A 23,624-nucleotide genomic window follows, 5' to 3' on the forward strand; every position below is an offset into this window, starting at 1 on the left:
GAGGTTTCAGTCAGTCGAGGCCACCTTTGCCTCGGTGTTCTCGGTGTGGTAGGCATCATCCTGGAGAGTGTCATCGTGCTACAGGTGCTTGTTTTTCTTGCAGCCGTCAAGGACATATTATGAGAGAGTGTCTGTATAGCGGTGGTTCGGGTGGTGTGGTTCATCCCACTGGGTCGGTTTATGGTTCATCTTCTTCTGTAGCTATGCGCCCTATGGGGAAGGGTGTTCAGGTACCAGCAGGCCGTGGTAGAGGTCGTGGCGGAGCTTCCCGTTCTAGCGGTCCTTCGAACCGCATATATGCTTTGGCTAGTAGACAGGATCAGGAGGCGTCACCAAATGTGGTTATAGGTATACTATCGATTTTCTCTCGAGACGTATATGCATTGATAGACCCAGGCTCCACATTATCGTATATTTCTCCCTTTGTTGCTAGTAGAATTGGGATAAAACCTGAATTGATAGAACCATTTGAGGTAGCTACACCGATAGGAGATTCTGTTATAGCAAGACAAGTATATAGAGATTGTTCGGTGATTATATATAGTCGTTGCACCAAGGCAGATCTGATAGAGTTAGATATGACTGAGTTTGATGTTATTATGGGTATGAATTGGCTAGCTTCTTGTTATGCCAACGTTGATTGTAGAGAAAAGGTAGTTCTCTTTCAATTCACAGGAGAGCCAATTATAGAGTGGATGGGAAGTACAGCATCGCCGAGGGGTAAGTTTATTTCATACCTCAAGGCAAAGAAGATGGTTAGAAAGGGGTATATTTATCATCTGGTTCGGGTGCATGACCTGAAGGCAAAGGCGCCGACTCTTCAATCAGTGCTGATAGTTAGCGAATTCCCAGATGTATTCCCAGATGAACTTCCAGGCCTTCCTCCTGAGCGAGAGATAGAGTTTACTATAGATGTGCTGCCAGACACTCAGACCATATCTATTCCTCCTTATAGGATGGCACCTGCAGAACTGAAAGAGTTAAAGGAGCAACTGAGAGATTTATTAGAAAAGGGCTTCATCAGGCCCAGTACATCACCTTGGGGAGCACCGGTACTATTTGTGAGAAAGAAAGATGGGTGGCTACGGATGTGTATCGATTATAGGCAGCTGAATAAAGTGACGATAAAGAATAGATATCCCCTCCCCAGAATTGATGATCTATTTGACCAGTTGCAGGGTGCTAAGTGTTTCTCGAAGATAGACTTGCGGTCAGGCTATCACCAGGTGCGGGTAAAGGAGGCAGATATTCCGAAGACTGCATTCCGGACCCGATATGGGCATTATGAGTTTAGAGTGATGTCTTTAGGGCTGACCAATGCTCCAGCATTATTTATGGATTTGATGAACCGAATATTCAAGCCGCTTCTAGATATGTTTGTGATTGTGTTTATCGATGATATTCTGGTCTACTCAAGATCAGAAGAGGAGCATGTGGACCATCTGAGAGCGGTACTTAGAGTGCTCCAGCACCAGAAATTGTATGCTAAGTTTTCTAAGTGTGAATTTTGGCTGACTTCAGTAGCATTCTTGGGGCATATTATTGGAGCTGATGACATTCGGGTAGACTCACAGAAGATTGAGGCGGTGAAGACTTGGCCTAGACCTACGACGCCTACCGAGGTACGTAGTTTTCTGGGGCTAGCAGGGTATTACAGGAGGTTCATAGAGAAATTTGCCTCGATTTCAGCGCCTTTAACAAGGCTAACACAGAAGGCAGCTAAGTTCCAGTGGACCGATGCTTGTGAGCGAAGTTTCCAATTACTGAAGGATAAGTTGACTACGGCTCCAGTTCTAACACTTCCTGAGGGGCCAGATGGCTATGTTATTTATTGTGATGCCTCAGGCGTTGGGCTAGGTTGTGTATTGATGCAGCATGGTAGAGTTATAGCCTATGCCTCCCGGCAGCTCAGAAAGCACGAAAGAAATTATCTCACTCATGATCTGGAGTTAGCAGAAGTAATTCATGCCTTGAAGATATGGAGACATTATTTATACGGCGTGCATGTTGATATTTATACGGATCATAAGAGTCTCCAATATATCTTTAAGCAGAAGGAGCTAAATTTGCGGCAGAGGAGGTGGCTAGAGTTGCTGAAGGACTATGATGTTGACATTCTATACCACCCAGGAAAAGCAAATGTTGTAGCAGATGCACTCAGCCGTAAATCTATGGGCAGCTTGGCAGATGTACAACCAGAACGGAAGGAGATAGTCCATGAGATTTGCCAGTTAGCTAATCTTAGAGTCCGTTTGGCTGATTCTGATGATGGCGGAGTTTCTATTCGAGGAGTTGCTGAATCCTCTATCACTGAAGAGGTAAAGAGACACCAGTACGAGGACCCTGTTCTTGTATATTATAGAGATGCAGCTCTTCAAAAGGAGGAGTCCCCATTCGAAGTTGCACCTGACGGAGTGCTACGATACAGAGGCAGATTATGTGTACCTGAGGTTGCAGGGTTACGGTGACAGGTTATGGGAGAGGCACACTATGCCTGTTATTCTGTTCATCCAGGGTCAACGAAGATGTATCATGACCTCAGATGTTTGTATTGGTGGGATGGCATGAAAAAAGATATAGCGGAGTTTGCTGCTCGATGCCCAAATTGTCAACAGGTTAAGGTCGAACATCAGAAGCCCGGTGGATTATTACAGGAGATAGAGATCCCGATTTGGAAATAGGAGGTAATTAATATAGACTTCGTTACAGGTTTACCTCACACTCCGCGACGATATGATTCTATTTGGGTTATCGTGGATAGGCTGACAAAATCAGCCCATTTTCTTCCAGTCAGGACTACTTATTCAACTGAGGACTATGCTAGGTTATACCTCAAGGAGATAGTGAGACTTCACGGGGTTCCCACAGCTATTATCTCCGACAAAGGAGCTCAGTTTACAGCTAACTTGTGGAGATCCTTCCAGGAAGGATTGGGGACACAAGTAAGTCTTAGCACAGCATTCCACCCTCAAACTGACAGACAGGCCGAGCGTACTATTCAGACACTACAAGATATGTTACGGGCCTGTATTATTGATTTCAGAGGTAGCTGGGATGATCATTTGTCACTTATCGAGTTTGCTTATAATAATAGCTACCATTCGAGTATTCAGATAGCACCGTATGAGGCCTTGTATGGGAGGAAGTGTAGGTTACCTATTGGCTGGTTTGATGTTGGTGAGACTAAATTAATAGGACCAGACATGGTACAGCAGGCTGTTGATAAAGTGAAGCTTATTCAGGAGAGGTTACTGGCAGCCCAGAGTCAACAGAAATCATATGCAGATAATCGACGTCGACACTTAGAATTTCAGGTTGGTGATTGGGTGTTCTTGAGGGTGTCACCCATGAAGGGTGTCATGAGATTCGGCAAGAAAGGGAAGCTAAGCCCGAGGTACATTGGGCCTTATCAGATTATCCGTAGGGTAGGCCGGGTTGCCTACGAGTTGGACCTACCGTTTGATTTCGAAGCAGTACATCCAGTCTTTCACATGTCAATGCTTCGCAAATGTATAGGCGACCCTTCCAGAGTATTTCCCGTGGATGATGTCCAAGTGACGGAGGAGTTGTCCTATGAGGAGCGACCTATAGCCATACTTGATCGGCAGGTCAGGAGATTGCGTACCAAGGATGTGGCTTCCGTCAAAGTATTATGGCGAAACAATAGAGAAGGGATGACCTGGGAAGCCGAAGAGAAGATGAAGAATAAGTACCCTTACTTGTTCCCTACGCCTACAGGTAACTTAAACTCCTCACTTGATTATATTGATTAATAGACGAAACTATATGTTATAGCGATAAGGGAGACTTCCCCAAAATGTTTGTAGACTTTACAGGACCAATTCAATATTCGAGGACGAATGTTATAAAGGAGGGAAGGATGTTATATCCCGTATTTTTATACGTCGAATTATTCGCAAGCTAATCGACTTAAGTAAAGACGGGATTATTTTCGGATATGAAATAGGAACTTTTAATTTTCAATTTTAATTAGTACAAAAGTTATTTATAAATTTTATTTAGTATAAAAATATTATTGGAGATTAGGGACTAATTAATTATGATTAGATTATTAAGTACGGATTAATGATTAATTAAAATTAATTAATTTAATTATTATTTGTGGGCCCCACCCGAAATAAAATAAAAATATATATATATATAATTCAAGAAACTTATTTGGTGAGTCACAAGGGGGGGGGGGCACGTGTCCATTAGAGGACAACCATATATAAAGCATGGATAGTGAACAAATTTGGTAGTTCCCTTTCATTTCATAAAAATCAACTTAGAACAAAAAGGAAAGGTATTTCCATGGCTGCCAAGCTCTCGGCCAGCCATGGTGGTTGATCAAAAATAATTTTGTTACTTATTTTGATCAAGTTCCAAGTGATTTACAAGTTCAAGGAGGTGATAGCAACATTGGATATTGAATTGAGAAAGAAGAAATTGTGAAATTGGAACAATTAAGTGCAGAAATTCCTCCGAGAAAATTTAGGTAAGATTTTCTTATTTTGTGGTATAATTATATTAATGGTGTTGTAAGGGAAGGATTAAATTGAATTGGGTGAAATTGGAAGTAAGAAATTGCATGAAATTGTTGTTATATGAAATTGTGGGTTGAAAGGATTAAAAGTATGATTTATGTTCATATGTTGTTATTCGTGTTGTAGTCGTGTTGTTGTTGATGTGGATTCTAAATTTGGAAGAAAGGAGTGTATAACGTATCGTATACAAAGCGTGTGTTGGGTTGTTCGGTGTAAAATCTTGAAACGTTAACGATTTGGATTGGAAAAGGATTAAGAAGGGTTATTGGATCGTTAGAGTTGATTATGGGTTGAATTGTAAGGGTTTTATATGCATATCTCTATTACTGTCATTATTGGTATTTCTGTGATAACAGGAGATTAATTGGAAGTTCGGGTTAGGCGAGTATATAGGGGAAATGCTGCCCGATTTCCGTTAAGTTCTTAACTAATGAAAATCCTAGTTAAGAAAGTATAAATTAAAGAATGAATCCTGTAAGCGATTGGTTACAGATTTATAAGCTAGGAAGTATAGTTTACTAACGATAGCGTTACTTTCATATTAAATAGGCTAAAGGGGCGACGAAGCGAACGTGATTACGATTAACCTTTAACAGGTATGTAAAGTTATCTTTTCTTTCTTTTTGGCATGATCTTTATGAAACAAACAGACGACGTGTATATGATTCCAAAGGAGTTCCTATTCTTACAACCGCTAGGATGGCTAATGTTCTTGATTTCCAGAAGTTATTTAATTATGTCTTGATACGTGTATGCGATTCCAGAAGTTCTATTTGATATAGACCATAGCGATATTCGAAAGGTACTTGATATGACTATTGTCTTGATTTTCAAATGATAGTTCGTTTTGATTATTCTATTGAGTCTCAAATATGACTTAATTTGCATATGATTGCTCACTACTCTACTCGTGCATGCCTCAATATGTCTTTCACTGAGTCCCGGGCCAGGATACGTTTTCGTGCACAGTCTCACTGCATCGTTCACCGAGTCCCTCACTAGAGGGCCGGGATATGATATATATATATATCTGTGTGTGTGTGTGTGTGTGTGATAGTGTTATGATGTGATGGTGTTATGATGTGTTTATGGTGCCAAGGATGGTATGTGGCAACCTTATTCACCGAGTCCCATAATGGGCCGGGAATGATACATGATATTGACATGCATGATTTATGTTTCAAAAGGCAAGTGTTTTGGTATTCTGGATGTTATACTTGTCTTCTGTACCCGCTATTTCAGTTATGATCCCTTTACTGTATTTCATGCTTTATATACTCAGTACATATTCCGTACTGACCCCCTTTCTTCGGGGGCGCTGCGTTTCATGCCCGCAGGTACAGCCGCTCGATTCGGTGATCCCCCAGCTTAGGATTTCCATTCAGCTGTCTTGGAGAGCTCCGTTGTTCCGGTGCCTAGATTTTTGGTAGAGACCTTCTGATGTATACATATATATATGTTTGTCCAGGGGTACGATGGGGCCATGTCCCGTCATATTTCACTGTTGATGCTCTTACAGGTCTGTAGAAATGTGTGTGGGTTGTGTATAAATTATGATCAGTCGTGTCTATATAGTTGTTGTGGATGTTTCTGTTTGATGTAGCAGCCTTGCCGGCTTGCATATGTTATCGATACGTAGTGGCAGCCTTGTCGGCTTGCGTAGTATATTGACATGTAGTGGCAGCCTTGTCGGCTTGCGTATTATAATGATATGTAGTGGCAGCCTCGTCGGCTTGCGTATTTATTACGTTATGATTGATTGGGAACCTTTGGGTCTATATCGATTCCCATGTTGTCTATAGTGTCAGTTTGATTATGTCTAACAGGTACATATGGGTGTCTAGCTCGGGCACTAGTCATGGCCCACGGGGCTGGGTCGTGACAACTATACCTGTACATGGAGTCGATACATCCCATATTCTTCAACACACATCAGCCAGTAGGAAAATAAGCTAATACACTTCGGGCCGCCCATGGCCTCTTCCTGCTTCTTTTCTTTCCTCAGCCATTTTATCTTAACCCGTTTATGATTGTTAAGTTGTTTGTGCATCTCAGATTTCTTGAGTTTTGAGGGTGTAAATGTTGGGAGTCATGCTTAACATAGGATTAAAATAATCTTAACACATGCTTAATTATATGTTGATGTTACTAACTATCACAACCATAAGGTTTTCCTTTAAAAGCACTTAGCTTTTGGCAGCAGTTGTAAATCACTCTAAGGAAGCTGTTTTTTTTTTCATAAGTATTAAAACTTACCTATTTATTTATTTCAACTCGAGACCCATTTTTCAGTCGAGGAGAACATTTGCTTATAAAGGCTTCTTTTTTTTTACTATTAGTTACGTAGGAATGTGTTATACATATGTGTCTATATATATATATATATATATATATATATATATATATATATATATATTCTTTAGTAGCTAAAATCAATTGTTACTTAGCCATGAGTTATTTGAACGATTATAAGAAAACATTTTCACTGGTTCGGCTTACTTTTTGAAGTTCAATTTGTAACTTAAAACTTTGCAGCTACTGCCTTCGTTAAAACATAACTAGTATTCTTATAAACTTCAATCGTAACATTATTAATATTTACTAAGTAGTTTGCAAGCTATTTTCTTAAATATATAAAATGTTGTACTTGGATAAATAATAACCTAAGTTTGATCGGTAACCATAGTTAACGGATCTTAAAGGATGCTTAACCCCTTCCCTTTAAGATAACTAGAACCCTTACCTAGAATCACATTAGTTAAGTAGGCAATTAATTGGAGTTAATTTTTAGCATTTACTTAGTTAAAATAGGTGTCATAATTCTCCTTTAAACTAATTAGGTGGCGACTTCTTTAGTTAAATAATTTAGGAATCACCAATATGTTGTACTCTGCTTTGACCCGGTTAAAATGGGGTATAACAGGTTGTGCTTGATTTCCAGCATCATTCCCATTACCAGCATTCGTGCCCCCAAGATTTTGGTTAGCTCTCACGAGTTGTGCTCGGTTACCGTTTTTGGATCGCGTCAGAGCCATCTCTGCAAGGTACGAATTAACGAGCGAATTAGAACGATCCTAAAAGGACTTGGAGCTCTACAGCACAATCTAGAATCAAGAAGATTAGGAAACACTTATAAATGTCTTGGGAGTTTCTCAGTCATGCAGGTGATCAGGCTGCACAAGGAAAACTCCACTAGACACAGCTCCACAGACATCGACAACAAACCTAGGACGTACTTAAACCTAGGCTCTGATACCAAGCTTGTCACGCCCCGAAACCCACCCTAGACATGACCGGCATCCGACGTCATGAACAACCTCAGAAGGACCTAAAAGATGCAATAACGATACTTGAACCAACCAGGTTCAACATTCGCCTTCAATAGTTTAATAGATAAATTTAAACGAATCATGACATAAGAATAAAATTAGCTGAGGTCTTTATTAACTTAAACCTCAATCAAAACGTATCACATGCCCAAGAGTTAAATAACTCAACAACTACCCACAAGAATGAATGCTATGGAGCTTCTAATATAAAGAATGACGGTCTAACACATCGGGACGCTGCCCGCTAAAATGCTAAACTAATGAATAAATATAATGAGGGTGTCCCATGAATGAACATGTGGGCTCACCAAGTCAGCAGCAACAACAAGTCCTTCCTAAGCGCCTGAAGTATCAACAACCTGCTCTTCTCCGTTACCTAACATACCATCAAAAACAATAATGGTATGCCTGAGTACTTCGTACTCAGTGAGTGCCTCGGGGACAATAAGTAATAAAAAAATAGAGTAAAATAATACATACAGAAACCAGTCCTGAAAATCATGTGAAACCAATGTAAAAATAGTTATTCAACTTGTGTATCTCAATAAGAATTATCAAAACCGATTATAAAGCCTCTTGTCAAGTTACCACTTCAAATATGCCTTTCAATTAATCATGACTATCAACAATAATTTCATGAGAGAATAAGAATATCACACATGCCAATGCTGGCCTAAGAATCAACCACATCGAAGGGATAACCGTAGAGGTTCCCTTGTCACAGCGCACCACACCGGAATATGTACTTTTCGGTGGCTATCCTTCCTCCCGAATAGCTAGGCATAAATCGCACTCCGGGTAGCGAACCCGATAGTGGCCACTCTTCCTCCCGAATGGCTAGGCAATTACCATACTAGGATTCATAGTGGCTACCCTTCCTCCCAAGTAGCTAGGCCAAACACAACAATCAAATTCATAGTATGGAAGCTGAATTATAGCATAGGAGCTAAATCACAATTATCTCAATGTAGTCACACCATCTATTAGCATTAAGTTTTAAAATGTTTCCACTTCTTTAAACAAAGTTTAATTGTCATAGTTTCTTGTAAAAACCACATTACCAACCATTCACCCTTATTATTGATCATCTCTTATAGAGCAAAAACAATTAGGATCACATATGCATGTATAGGTTATAGTACACTGGGTGAAAATGACCAATAAGGGGGTTTGGTACACCCCAGTCTATCCCCATTTCCTTTTTTTATTTCCATGTCTATTCATTTACTTGATTTGATGTATTTGTAAATGTGTACAAACTCATACTATAGCGGAATCTTTATGATTTGAGCTAGCCGTCTTAGGATAACGGTCCATATGTCGTTTAGATGACTTTAGATCCCCAAACAGATTTTCAAAATCGCGATCAAATTCGACATTTGAAAACTAAGTATAAAAAAGGACTTTACAAACAGTTTTCAGGTACTAACGAGTAGAAACAGACCTTTTTTAAAAACTTGAGATAAAAATGGCAAACATGTTGCTTGATCTTTATAAAACTTACATTTTTTCAAAGTGCAGAATTCGTCACTCAATCTAGCAACTTACCAACTTAATTTTCCTTAAAATAAAATGACATGGTTTCAGTCTTGAGAGGAAATTTTGTTCTAAATAAACAAGGTTTTTGGACCGGCGCTCATAAAATTCTTTTTTCAAATAAGTACTTAAGTTCACATCAACACTTGTAAATTTTCAAGTACCCGAAAAACTTTTAGTTATTCTAAATTCATTTTTGAACTGGAGCAAGTTTATTTCGAACCAGAAACTGGGCAAAATATTTCAAGCCAAGAGAAGACTTGGGTTTTATCTTAAGACTGAGAGAATAAAAGGCCAAAAGAGATGAGTTTCATAGCAAAAAATACACCCCTTTTAAGTACAAAAACGCCCTTTGTAAAAAAATTAAACCTTCGTAATATACGAAGTTCCGGATAAGACTGAGACGCACTAAAGCAGACTAACCCGAACCAAAATATGAGTATGGCATGAACAAACTTGAAAAAATCAAAACTGTTTTCCCTATGCTATATTTATAAACAAAAAAATATACTCCTTATACATAAAAGGTGGAATACTTATGCTTGGATATCATAAATCCGAAAACTAAGATACCCTATATATAAAGGAGATATATTCAAAAAAAAAAATCTAAAGGATATGCAAACCTACCAACATGACAATTTCTTTTCCTAAAAATATGAGGATAAGCACTAAATAGACAGTTCATGCAAATACTCACACATTAGAATACAAAGGTCAACTGTATAGTATGGATCCTTAATACTGGGGTGCCTAACACCTTCCCCAGGGGATCATTAGGAACCTTACCTAGAACTCTGAATTACGAAGGATTTTTCACTGTATTTGAATAAACCCTTCAAAACTGATTTTCCTAATCTCTTAAAAATTAGGTGGCGACTCTTTTCAAAAAATAAAGTCCAAAAGAGCACCAACAAGTTCGTAGTAGCTTTTATTCCTTAACCCGTATAAAAAGCGAACCGTTACAGTATTAATTGGACAGTTTGGGTAAGCGTTTTTTGTTATTAAAGACTTAGGGGTGATTGCGTGAGATTTAGAGTGGCAGTGTAAGACTGGATACTTTCAGAGAATTTTTTAGCATATTGAGGTGACACTATGAGAGGTTCGATGGTTATCTAATTACTATATGAGGTTTCAGGTTTTGCGTCAAAAAGTTTGGGCTGTATCGGATTTACGTATCGGGTAAAGGTTGAGAAACATGAAGATTGAAATCATAAGTTATAGCTCTTCGGTACTAAGTTGATAACCCGGATAGGACTCAACTTGTGGAGTCGAAAGTGATAGACATGATTTGTTATGCGTGAGGAAAAGATGAGAATTTACCGCCACAGAGGTGCGATAGGACTGTGATTGGTTTTGGGAATTCGGAGTCAGTTCAAACGACTATTGGTGATATTCGAGAGTTGTGCATTCATTCCGGGTCAGCAGGGTTCGAGTTAGGCTTAATGGTCTATGGTTATATTTCCAGGAAGATATTTAAAGATTCGATGCGTTTCTGCTCAGATTTGAGGTATGACAGATTTACCGAGCCTTGTCAGGGTTTCCTAGTGGATTTGATGATATATTCCGAGAACAGTTACTTGGATAGAATAATGGTTTTCAATGAGCTTAGTACAGATTTGAGGAGGAACTATTGTGCGAGAGGTCTTTATAGTGATCAATTAGGTTCCGTCAGACTTTGCTCGGCTAGGTAGTCTGTGGTAGGGTTCCTTTATTGTGATTTGAAGGTTTAAGAAGACTTGGAACTAGCCGATTTGGCTGTCAGTAAGATCAGTTTTGATGGAATTGCGTAAGGATCTCAGATGTATCAAGGATTCTTTCTGGCGAGATGGGTTCAGAATTTTGGTATGTGTGTTCATATGTTTCTAAGGAATCACGGTGCGAGTAACGGCCTTAGAAGATGTGGGAGGAGGAGTTAGCGGAATCAGAGTATTTTATTGGTTCAGAATGGGCTATGGTTAGTGACCATGTTTCAGCGGATTGCATTGGTTTGGGAAAGTGTTTTGTGGGGCCTATTTCTCGCGTTCGGAGTTGCGATTTTATCAAATCAAAGAATTCGAGTAAAGCAATTCGTTTATTCGAGGATCAGTTGCGAAGGAAATTCAAATATGAAGATATGAGAATTAGAGCTTGAGCTAAGTGTAGAGAGTTGTGACTGGAAAGTGAGCCCGAGGTGAATTGGTCTATTTGAGATTATTCGTTGTATTGATCTTGTGTTTTGTGAGTTAGTTTTTCACCAGATCTGTTAGGTGTTCGTCCGATCTTTCATGGCTCTACGACAAGGAAGTGTCATTCTGATGGTTCCTATATCATTCATTAGGATTCAGTTTTGTTCAAAGAGAATCTTTCCTACTAGGAGAAGCTGATATGTGTTGAGATATCCCCAGTTGTTACGGGATCAGGTATCTTCCCCGTTGTCTTCCTTGTCGCTCAAGGACGAGCGATTGTTTAATTGGTATATGATGTAACGACTCGTTTGGTCGTTATTGCGTTTCTAACCCTTTTGATTCTTTTTCGAGCTTTATTTAGCTCGTATTTGACCGCAGGGACTGTTGGCACGTTTCCCGAGGTCATCGGAGTTGATTTGGTTAAGTTTTGGGGAATTTTGGCTTAAAAGCGAAAAATGGTTGACTCAAAGCTGACTTTTGGGTAAATGGACCTTTTTTCAGAATCCGTCGATTTCGAGAGGTCCGGATGGTCATTTAGGACTTGTGTGCATATCTGGTTTGGTTCCCAAAACACTCGAGTGCATTTCGGAACTTGAGTTGGGAAGTTGGAAGCGAGGTGTTAGGGGATGACTCGGTCAATGAGAGCTTCGTTGGGAATTTCGAGGCCACGAGTGCGTTCGTAGCGTATTTTTTATGTGTGTCTGTGTATGTGGTTTGTGAGAAGATGGCCTCGGGTATTAGTCGGGATTTCGGGGTTGAGTTTGTGTTTATTTTGGGGAATCTGGTTTTGGTGCCCGTTATAGCGACACCAGCACCGCATCAGCGGCACCACTATAGCGGTTGCCTGGCCGCTGAAGCGGCTAAGGACATTTGTGAGTGGACCGTCGTGGCGGTCTGAGTGGCCGTCGAGGCATGACCGCTGCAGCGGTCCCGATACCGCAGAAGCAGCACCAGCTGAGCCAGAGGACTTTTAATGTTTTAAAACCCTTAGATATTAAGTCATTTCCTATATTCGTTCTTGAAGTTTAAGGAGGCGATTTTGTAGGGTTTTCACTTATTTCTTCTCTAAGGTAACAATCTTGTCTATAAATCATTCATTAGCTTTTCCTAATCAATAATCCATGCCTAGATTTCTTTTAAATGGTAGGAGCAAAAGGGGGGTTTTGTGGGTTCCTTCTTTAATGATCTTATGATGATAAAACCTTGTTTATTTGGTGAATTTAGCATGGATTAGCATGATATTGATGGGTATTAGCTATTGTAACTTGAATCTTCCATTTCCAAGGCTTAATTGGTGAGTTTAAAGTTAGAGTTTATACCTAAATTTGGGGGTTTCACCTAGAATCCGAAATTGAGTGAATTGTTGATTATTCTAGCTTGCTATTGATGGGAATTTATCACCTAGAGCTTTAATTTCATGTTGGGACCTTTAGATTCCTAATTTCACCCTTCTAGTTCATAGACCTTATTCCATAGGTTGGGGATTTGGGTCTTGAATAGAAGTAGGATTTGTTTGATGTTCTTCTTGATTCTAATTCCATGATTCGAATATGCTTAGACTTTCTTGATCTCAAAGCTCAAAGGAAAGGAAAAGCTAAGGTGTGATTGTTGGTGATGTTGTTGTTCGGCCTTCCAAGTAGGTTACGGTTTACCCCTGTGGTGAGACTTCGACTAGTGAAGCGTATATTTAGATGATATTGTCAGAGATATCATGTAAACTTTATGGTATGGAGTTGGGTTGGATGTTGCCTTAGGGTTTGGTATTGCTTGTGACTTGTTTGATCGGTCTAGTGGCCTGTAGACTCCATAGGACCCTATTTGGTACGTTGTGTATAAATTGGTGGATTGTTTGTGAATTGGGAGTAAATCGGAAGGATGAAATTACTTGATATTGATATTGGTACTTAGTGTACGCCTCGTTATTGGTATAGCCATTTTGGGATAGTTGACTCTTATTGTTATGAAAATTGGAGATTCATTATGATTACTGTGTGGATCACTTGTTGACGATATGGGTGCGCTGTGTGTGGCATAACTTGAACTTGATATTATTCATTGTTGTACTTGCATCGTCCCATAATCATTGCATATTTGATGCGCTGTGTGTGGCACTACTTGAACTTGATATTATTCATTGTTTGTACTTGCATCGTTCCATATTCATTTCATATCATTTTATTATGTTATGTGACTGGCACTATTGATGGAAATGAGAAGGAACATTGATGATTATGGAACATGGTAAGTCACCTCTGAACTGTGTGCAGAGGGACTGATATGGAACACCGATATTGCTATACTTGTAGATAATTGGGTCCTCTGAGCTGTGTATGGAGTGACGGTGCTTGGACTTTGTGGGTCCCCCATGAGTTGTACTGTCGAGGCGTTGAGGTATTCCGCTGTCGAAGTACAAGAGTACAGGCATTACATTGCATTTATATCTCATATTGAATTGCTTGATTATGCTTCGTGGTTGCTTATGACTTGGATACTGTGTTGGTCATATTCTTGGACTGTATTTGATATGGGCTATGTGTTGATTTGTCTTGACAGGACTGGGTTTTCGGTATACTTGGATATTTGTTTCACTTGGGGCTAGTTGTTACATCAAGGCTAGATTATGTGAGTCGATTTCTTGGAAGCATGAATTGTACTCTATGGTTTGCTTGTTTTCTCTTACCTAATTGTCTTTATATATGTCAACTAGTCTTAGTCGGCCTATGATACCTACCAGTACTGTTGTTTGTACTAACCTGCGCTTGTTGCATTCTTTTATGAATGCAGAATTTCAAGTGGGATTAACCTCTGTTTCTCGTGGCTGATAGTCATTCCGAGAGTTGTTGTTTAGAGTCTACAGGGTGAGCACGAGGACGTCCGCCATCTTGAAGATTCTTTGTTTATTTATGTCTTATTTGCTATTTCGAGACATATTCAGACTTTTGATGTATTATTGATAATTCCATACTATCTAGTTAGATGCTCTTGTATGGTTATACCAGACTCTGGGGTGTATTTTCCTTACTTCCGCATATTTTTATATCATTATCGTCAGACTTACGTGATTTTGTCTCTTCTGCTTACTTACTTAGTTATTCATGTTTTTACTATTATTGGGTTGAGGATTCGCCTACCGAGAGGGAAAATATAGGTGCCCGCGCGACTTAGTTAAATTGGATCGTGACAGTATCACAAAATTGGAAAGAGGAGTAACAGATATGTTTTTCCCAATAATTAATTTCATCCAATACGAAGCATTTCCAATGGAACTAATAGCAACAGTCACAAATCACAATAACATAATGGTGGTATTATTTTTCCCTAACCAATTAAAACATTTGAATTAATAAAGAAAAGAGAAGAAGATCATACTCTTGAAAGATCGCCAAAACAAACTCTGAAAAGATAATTGTATTAATTTCATCAACTTGGTCATTTTTTCTTAAAAGAAGGCAAAATTAATTGGGGAAAAACTAGTTATTCAAATACGCGTGAACATGAAAATTAAGGGTACACATACATTTCAAATATAATCCCTTACGAGTTACGAACATAAAAAGATGAAATTGCAAGCTATAGGCTTCAAATCTATTAACCTGTCTCTGTTCATACAATATAAAGCATTTGCAATAGTAGTAGGAATAATAGCAATAGTCACATGCTTCATCTAGCAATAATCACAGTGACATAATGGTACTTTATTTTTCTAACCAATAAAAGAGAAGAAGACCACAATCTCAGTTATCACCATTGTGGATAAAATCTCTAATATCCTGAATAAAATCACGATTACTCGGCCTGTCTTCTTTCCTCTCATACTTCCCAGCCATTTCAACACTAAACTCCTCCAACCCCATCTCTCCACCTCTCTTCCACATCCCTTCACCAAAACTCCTATGCGCAAAATACGCCTCCGCCGACACCACTACCTCATCACGACCAACAACACTCACCGGCAGCCTCTCATAATGCCCTATCTCAATCCCTTCCAAATCATCTAACGGGCCAAGTCCATTGGGCTTCACCTTGTATAGCTCGCCCTTGACCCGGTGACCCGACCCGGGGATGTTGATCAGGTATGGGATACCGTAGGGCCCGCGGACTAGCGGGAAGATGGAGACCGTTGTGTATTCGCCGATGAAGATGACGTCACCGGTGCTGATTAGGGTTTCGATTAAGTGGTGGTTGGGGAATCCGCGCTTTAGAGTTCCGTAAGAGAAAATCAAATGCCAATCGGTTTTGGTGGTAGCCATTATGGATGTAACTGATTTTCCAGAAAAGTGGAAAGACTCTGATGAGTTTAACAACAACTTTTCACGGGTGAAAACAAAATAAAGGGATAATATCACTTTTAGTCCCTAATTATAAGGATGTTTTGATTTTGGTCCTTGTATACCAGACAAAGCACATTTGACTTATAACTAACAGTAAAGGGCCAAATTTACCCGTGTACTATTGAAAATAGTTTGAATATACCTCTCGATATATTTTTTGTCTAAATATACCATACTGTTATACTTCGGTGTAAATATACCTCTCTCATTATACTTCGGTGTAAATATACCTCTCCCATTTTTTCATCATCTTTTTTCTTCTTTTCTTTTGTGGCCTGAAAAAATGGTATCTCTAGTGATTCTCCATCTTCTTATTCCGCAAACAGATTATATATAGTGCGAAATAGTTTAGCAATTAGTAAACAAAATTGTAGATGAATTCATGAGCTAATGAGTTGTGCCAAAGTATGATGAGAAGGATATATTTAACTATTTTTCAACAGTACACGGATATATTTGGCCATTTTCCATATAATTATTCGATAGATGTATTTTAGTCTTTTTGTGTAAGAAGTACGCTATATTCGAATTATTCTTATAACTATACTACCGTCAAATATTAAGTAACAGTATAAGTTTAAATAACATATGTGCATTTAAGTGGTGGAACAATTATTAATTATGATAAATTTATAATTCCTAAGTAAAGGAATTAAAATACATATTTCAATTAATTGAAGGTTAAATATGCATAATCAGATATCATAAAAATCCAAATTAGGATTTAGCAATATTCATGGACCAAAACTGCTATTAACTGAAAATTCACAGGGGAAAAGTCCTTTGACGTGTAATTTGGGTGCGGGAATCGTGGACCCCTGGTATTGGATCCGTGAGTCAGTAATGACGATGCAATTCTGGTTTTCCTTTTTCTTTTCTAAGTACAAAATATATTTTATTCTATATTGTTTTAAAATTAAATACGACCTATAAGTGTGCCTTGGTTCACACATGATCGGTTTATTTTTATAATCTCAAAATGTAAGGTTCACGCATAACAATTTAAGGTGCGAACAAACATAAAAAGCGTGCAGCTATAACTTGGAATAATATTTCTTGACAGTGTAATGTAAAATAAGATGATGTATTAGCTTTTTTTTGTCATTCCTCGTCTTTTTTCAAGTCATACTTACTTGATTGTATTTTAAAGGAACTGAGATAATACTAACATGAATTTGCCTCGCGTTTTCTTTTTAACCATCTTTTATATTGCGGTGAAGAAAAACCCCATGTTTAATAGTTCAGGGATGTAAATCGTTTTATTTCTTGGATATATAATAGGTGTTTGTCACTTTTTGTTTTTTTTTTTCATATGTACCAACTTTGCTATATAATTTAAGTGGTAAACAATCTTATCTGAAGCTGTAGCATTTTGATCAGGGGTGTTCATGGTTCGGTTTGGGTCGGTTATTGATTAAAACCATAACCAAACCAATTTAGTCGATTTTCAAATGTCTAAAACTATAATCAAACCAAATAAAATAATTATTGTCGGTTTTGTTCGGTTTGGTTCGATTTTTCGGTTTATGACTAGCAACCATGAGACTTATCAATAAAACATTAAAAAGTTGAAAAAGACATGTCTTTTTTTTTTTTTGTTCAAACGATAACTTTTATTTACAGTTTAAGGTGGAACATACATCATAGAAACATTTTCACTATTAGTGATAGTGTAGTACTCAAGTTACTTAAAGTTGTTAAACTATTACATATAGAACTAAAAACTAACTGAATAGTGGTTGCATCATTTTTGTCATCTTAATACACATACCTGGAAATAAAGTAGAGCATAGGAGCTTTTACCTGTTGTTACAAACATACATGTTAATTAAACATAAAGACTACCTAAAATTAAAATGAAAATATATGAAATAAAAAAACTTTATGTAATGATCCCAAACTTTGGGGCAGTACTTGCATTTGCCCTCAATTCTCCCATTTTATTAAAAAACTTTGTGTAATGATCTCAAACTTCAGATGTTTTTCTATCATTATCCCCAAGGCTAGGGTCTCGAGGAGTTGTTCTTTTCTGCTTTTTAGGAGGATTACCCCAGAAGAAGTATTAGGGCATTACCATGTGCTTGAGTTGCAGCAAATACTACCGTTACTGAAGTATCTTCTATAGGAACCTCCAAATCTACGACCTCTGTCCTTCTCATATGAAAATTATTAGAAGTTTAGGATCCATTCAAACAAGAAAAAAAGAAAAGTATAAATTCGAGAGGAAAAAAAAAACTAAAATCAAATGGCTGACAAATAAAGGCTAAAAATTTAAGTTAAAGACATTAGACTCTAACGTGAGCTTTTGTTAGTAGGTTTACATTTAACACTTAAAGAGTTAAAAGACTTAAAGACATGGGCTTAGACATATTCTTAAAAACATGGCCTTAAACAATCATGTGAAATAAGTAGACCAAAAATCAAATTAATGATTAAAAGGTAAAAAATATTTATAATTATTTATGAAAAACTAATATTATACATATAAATAATTATAAAATTTACGTATATAATTTATCGGTTTGGTTCGGTTATTTTTTAACAGAACCATAACCAAACCAAATATTATCAGTTTTTAAAATTTAAAACCAAACCAAACCAAATGTCGATTTTTTTATTCGGTTTGATTAAAGTTTCGATTTGATTTTGGTTTTAACCAAAACTATGAACAACTCTAATTTTGATATTGAGACGAAAGAAGGTGTATTCTTCTGTGAGGAAGTCCTCAACATATGTTGGGCTTTAAAGACATTAAGTGGGGACTTTAAAGAAAAGTGTGAATTGGAAAATGTAGGGAAATAAAATTGGAGGGAGATAGAAATTTGAAAAATTAATTTTTCAAATGGCCTTTTTCCTAGATTGGTGGTGGAAAGTAACATTTGTGTGCTTATATGTAGAAGTACATCTTCTAGCTCATAAAGAGTTGAGAAAAAAAATTCCCCTCGCGTCGTCATTGTCGCTCACGAATTTGAAGATTTGAATTTGATCAAATGATCTGATTTATTGATAATTTTTTTGGACTCAGACGGTCTGCTATTTTAGAGCAAACACTTCCCTTCCCAACAGACATTTTCGCACCTGTTGAGACTCCACTCCACCTGTTTTATACAAAACTAGCTAGAGATAACATACAAAGAGATAGACATTTATCCTATCACAATTAGAAGACCTGATTGAATACAAACTCATGTATTATCTAATACTGTTTTCCCCAATAGAAGCAAAGGTACTCAATTAATTCATCTATATTCTCCTAACAATCTAATATGCAAATCTTCATGACAAATTAATAGAACCTGACATGCCAGGTGAATTCGTGTCCAATTTTTCCCCCTTTTGCTAGATGTCAATGCGATTCGTGATTAAACCAGAGCAGTAGAAAACAAGGAGTCCGAATTTTGATCATTTTTAAGATTACTCATTTATTCCAATTTATTGGACATCTTTACCATGATGGGGATTTCCCCAATAAAAAACCCTTTTTTGTTAAAATAAATTGAAATAGGGTTTTCCCAACAAAAAAAAGGTTTCTTCTTATTAAAAAATATTTATAAGATTTTTTCAAATTTCAAGAATCTAAAATATTTATAATACCGGTAGTGATGGCATTTTGTGTTATCCTTAACTTTATGTCTTTCACTATGGATTGTGTCCTTGAGTTTTGTACAAATTTGTACTCTTGAATACATCTTATAGTGATGGCATTTTGTGTTATTCTTAACTTTATGTCTTTCACTATGGATTGTGTCCTTGAGTTTTGTACAAATTTGTATTCTGAGTCTATTAGATGCCCCTTTACCTCTTCGTTAGGTGTCAACCACTACATGAGATTTTGGATATTGACTTTTATACTTTGTAGTTCTCCATTGGTGAGATTTCTTTTTAATCTCTTTGATTCTTTTTCAACGGAGAGTTTAAAGGGTTCTGAGAAAAGAAGAAAAAAGAGTGAGAGGAGGCACTTGCGTTTCTATTATTGTTTCCTCGCCAATATATCCATGGATTAATAATTGAAGAAGTTTAATGTCAAACTAAACGAAAAAATATGTATAAATATGTATATTTGAGCAATTGAGCTTCTAGAGTATCTATCTATTCAATGTTAAAAGATTTATATAGATAGATTAAGACTTTTGTAGAGTCGACACACTGCAAAAACAAGACTTTTCTCAATTCTTAATAAAACCTTTGTTTGTTTCCTGCTCTTTTTTATTGTCATTGTCTAATTGCTTTTGAAGTGTACGAGAATATTAACTTTACAGAACAAATTGCCGTCAAGGTTTCAATATATAAGGTGGCAATTATTCACTACACAACCTTTATTGACACGTATGTTCAATAAATATGCACCAACGTTTTGAGAGGTAATTCCACATGTGATTGAACTATTTTCAGTATAATAATAGTAAATACAAAATAAATAATATAATTAAATTTGGATGCAAAATAAATAATATAATTAAATTTGGATGAAAATCATTTACACCCCCCAACTATGCTTTAAAAATCAAACTCCCCTCTCAAACAATCCCACCCCCACCCCCACCCCAAAATTGATCTTTTTAAATGCCTATTTTACCCTCACATTATTAACTTTTGTCTTCTTTTTTTTTACTTCTTTAAAATCATGATATTTTTCATTTTTTAATTTATTTAACAAATTTCTTATGAAACATAAATATTATCTCCTAGGCGAAGAAAAAAATTGAAAAATACTAATTGAGTATATAAGTTAATGATGTTCTATAATAAAATAAACTAGCAGAATAAACAAAAAACTAATTTTATTAAAAATAATCAAAACTTCAATATTTATTTATACAAGTGAAAAAGAACTGGGCATAATAAATTTATATGCAGGTAATGCAAAAATAATTAAAAAATAGAGGTAAATTTTTAAAAATGATTTATTTATACTGTAAGTGAATTTTATTACTATAATTTAAGAAATATTCCATTAGTGACAACCAAAACTTGTTTGAATATATAAATAATAGAGAATAAGAGAGAAGTGAAACTTAAATATACATAGATACATACTTATTGCATGTAATATTGAAATAACAATCATTAGATTTTGTTACAAATTCATAAAAGTATTATTCTACTTAATGTTAATGAACTTACATAAGAATCTACAAATACGTAGATTAATATATATATATATATATATATATATATATATATATATATATATATATATATATATATATATATAATGTAAAAATGTATTACATAAATGGAGGATTGGAAAAAACAAGAGTGAATTAATCATTGCATAGTATAAAGGGGGTGGGGTGAATGTCTATTGTTCAACGTTGAGGAGACATTTTGATTTTTAAAGAAAAATTGGGGAAATGAAAATAATTTTAACCATTTAAATTTTTACTAATTATAATAATAAAGTTACTAAACTTCAATCACTATAAAAAAGACTAAAGTCTTGAAGGGGTTACCGTTACAGGCGTTGTGAAATTATAGATGGGTAAAGTTTTTTTTTTTTTTTTGGTTGCTTGACTATGTATACGGTAAAAATCGGATATAAGCTAGATCGGAGATCGAGGGAAAAAAGAGACAAGCACGAGCATGAAGACTTTCTTTCAGGACTGGAGAAGTCCTTGATCCGAAGAAAGCGAAGGACATCGTTTGGTCTGGTTTCTCCATAGTCGAGCTGATTGTTGCCGTTGGCCCGGTTGATCGTGGCCGTTGGTCTGGATGATACGTTACACAATTGCCACTCGTCAATACCGTTATGTCATATTGTACTATCAATCGCACGGGTGTCAGACCGTACGACCCAATCTTATCCTTTTTAGGGTTTTTCTTTATTCAAAAGGGTTTATGTTATATGAGGCCCATGAGGCAAAAACTATAAATAGGAACCATTACCCTACTTTTAAGGGTTGGCTTCTTGAGTTCTAGAACATTTGTAATAGCAAAAATATATAAATCTCTCCCTCTCAATATCTGATTTTGGTCCGAATTCATTGTGTTCATCTTTAGATTTGTTCAATCAAACGATATTCAATATATTGGCAAATACGTTTAGTGTAGATCATCTATTACTATTTAGATTATTCACAGTTGATCCTATACCATTTTCTCTCAATTAAAAATAGATTAAAGTTCAACCACATATCCTATACCTCACTCATAAATTTAATTGATTATCCAAATTTGGGTAAACAGTTTGGCGCCCACCGTGGGGCTAGGATAATAGTGGTCTTTGATCTTGATCTTTATCTTACCCATCATAATCAAAAATATTTTTTGTTCGTCTCTGTAAAAACGGACCAAATGGTTAACAGTGGACAATCTGGTCACGTCAACAACAACGAGATTGTGGCCGAAAATGAAGACAGGGGGCCACGAGGATTACCAGCAAACCCTGCGGACCCGAACCTCGTTAATTCGAGGGAGGGCCTCATCGGCAAAACACCGTGAACCAGGAGAATGCCGCCCAGCCGGCCACCGATCCTTTAAATACTCATAATTCAATTACTTTGTCTCGGACACAGGGCCGGAAAGAACCGGATACCCCGGATGATAATATTGACTTACGTTTAATTTTTGAAATGTTGCAGGAACAGAGAGCAGCGATTGCCGAACAAGGAATCGCAATAGCCCAGTTGCAAAACAGAAGAGATAAAACGACCCCGGAGAAGGCGAAGGGTGTTGCTGAACCCAGAAGGGATGAGGCAAGGATGGTTGAGAGCAATGGGTCCGGAGCTGGTTCATCCACCGAGGTACTGAGAATGCTCGAAACATTGGCGAAACGGGTAGACTCGACCGAAAAGAGGGTGGAAACATATAACTCTCGAGTGAATCAAATATCGGGGGCTCCGTCTATTTTGAAAGGACCGGATTCGAAGAGGTACATTCAGAGGCCTTTTCCTCCAAGCGCGGCTCCGAAATTGATCCCGAAGAGGTTCAAAATGCCGGATATCCAGAAATATGATAGCACAACGGACCCTCAGGAACACGCGACTTCATACACCTGCGCTATAAAAGGCAATGATGTGGAAGAGGATGAAATTGAGTCCGTGTTGCTAAAAAAGTTCGGGGAAACTCTGTCAAAGGAAGCGTTGACTTGGTACGACCATCTGCCCGAGCATTCGATCACTTCTTTCGAAATATTCGCCGATGCTTTCATAAAAGCTCATGCCGGTGCCAAAAAGGTGCAGGCCCGTAAGGCAGACATTTTCCGTATAGCCCAAAGAGACGATGAGTTACTGCATGAATTTGTCAACCGATTCCAAAGGGAACGAATGGAGCTCCCTCCGGTTCCGGAGGAATGGGCTGCACAAGCCTTCACAAAGGGGCTCAATCCTCGGAGCTCGACGGCTTCGTTCAAATTAAAGGAAAACTTGTTGGAATACGAGGCTGTGACCTGGGCGGATGTCCATAACCGATACGAGTCAAAGATTCGGGTGGAGGATGACCAACTCGAGCTTCCCCCGGGGCCCGTAAATATGAAAAAACGTTTGGAGAGACCAAGGAAGAATTACAAACCGGAGGCCAGATCATAAAGGGAAAGGTATCGGCCATATTCTCATTCGGAAAACCGAGCTTCAAGTCGAAAAAATCAAGGGTTGGCCCGAGTCATTTCTCCAGTCGAGGTGATAAATGGGTCGAGCACCCATCGAACAGTCAATGTCTCTCATTCAGGAGCGATGCCGGAAGCTCAGCCGGCAACAAAGATTTGCCGAGGATATC

At 37.5% G+C, this 23,624-nt stretch overlaps 1 protein-coding gene across 1 annotated transcript; it reads right to left on the reverse strand.

Annotated features, from left to right (window-relative positions):
* Positions 1 to 15,069: 15,069 nt before the first annotated feature.
* Positions 15,070 to 15,935, reverse strand: LOC132615469 (putative gamma-glutamylcyclotransferase At3g02910). Its single transcript, XM_060330073.1, has one exon. The coding sequence runs from the start codon at positions 15,828 to 15,830 to the stop codon at positions 15,315 to 15,317; it is 516 nt and encodes a 171-aa protein (XP_060186056.1). The 5' UTR covers positions 15,831 to 15,935; the 3' UTR covers positions 15,070 to 15,314.
* Between the last annotated feature and the right edge of the window lie 7,689 nt (positions 15,936 to 23,624).

Source organism: Lycium barbarum, chromosome 10 (assembly GCF_019175385.1).
Source record: "Lycium barbarum isolate Lr01 chromosome 10, ASM1917538v2, whole genome shotgun sequence".
In the NCBI taxonomy this organism is placed as follows: Eukaryota; Viridiplantae; Streptophyta; class Magnoliopsida; order Solanales; family Solanaceae; genus Lycium; species Lycium barbarum.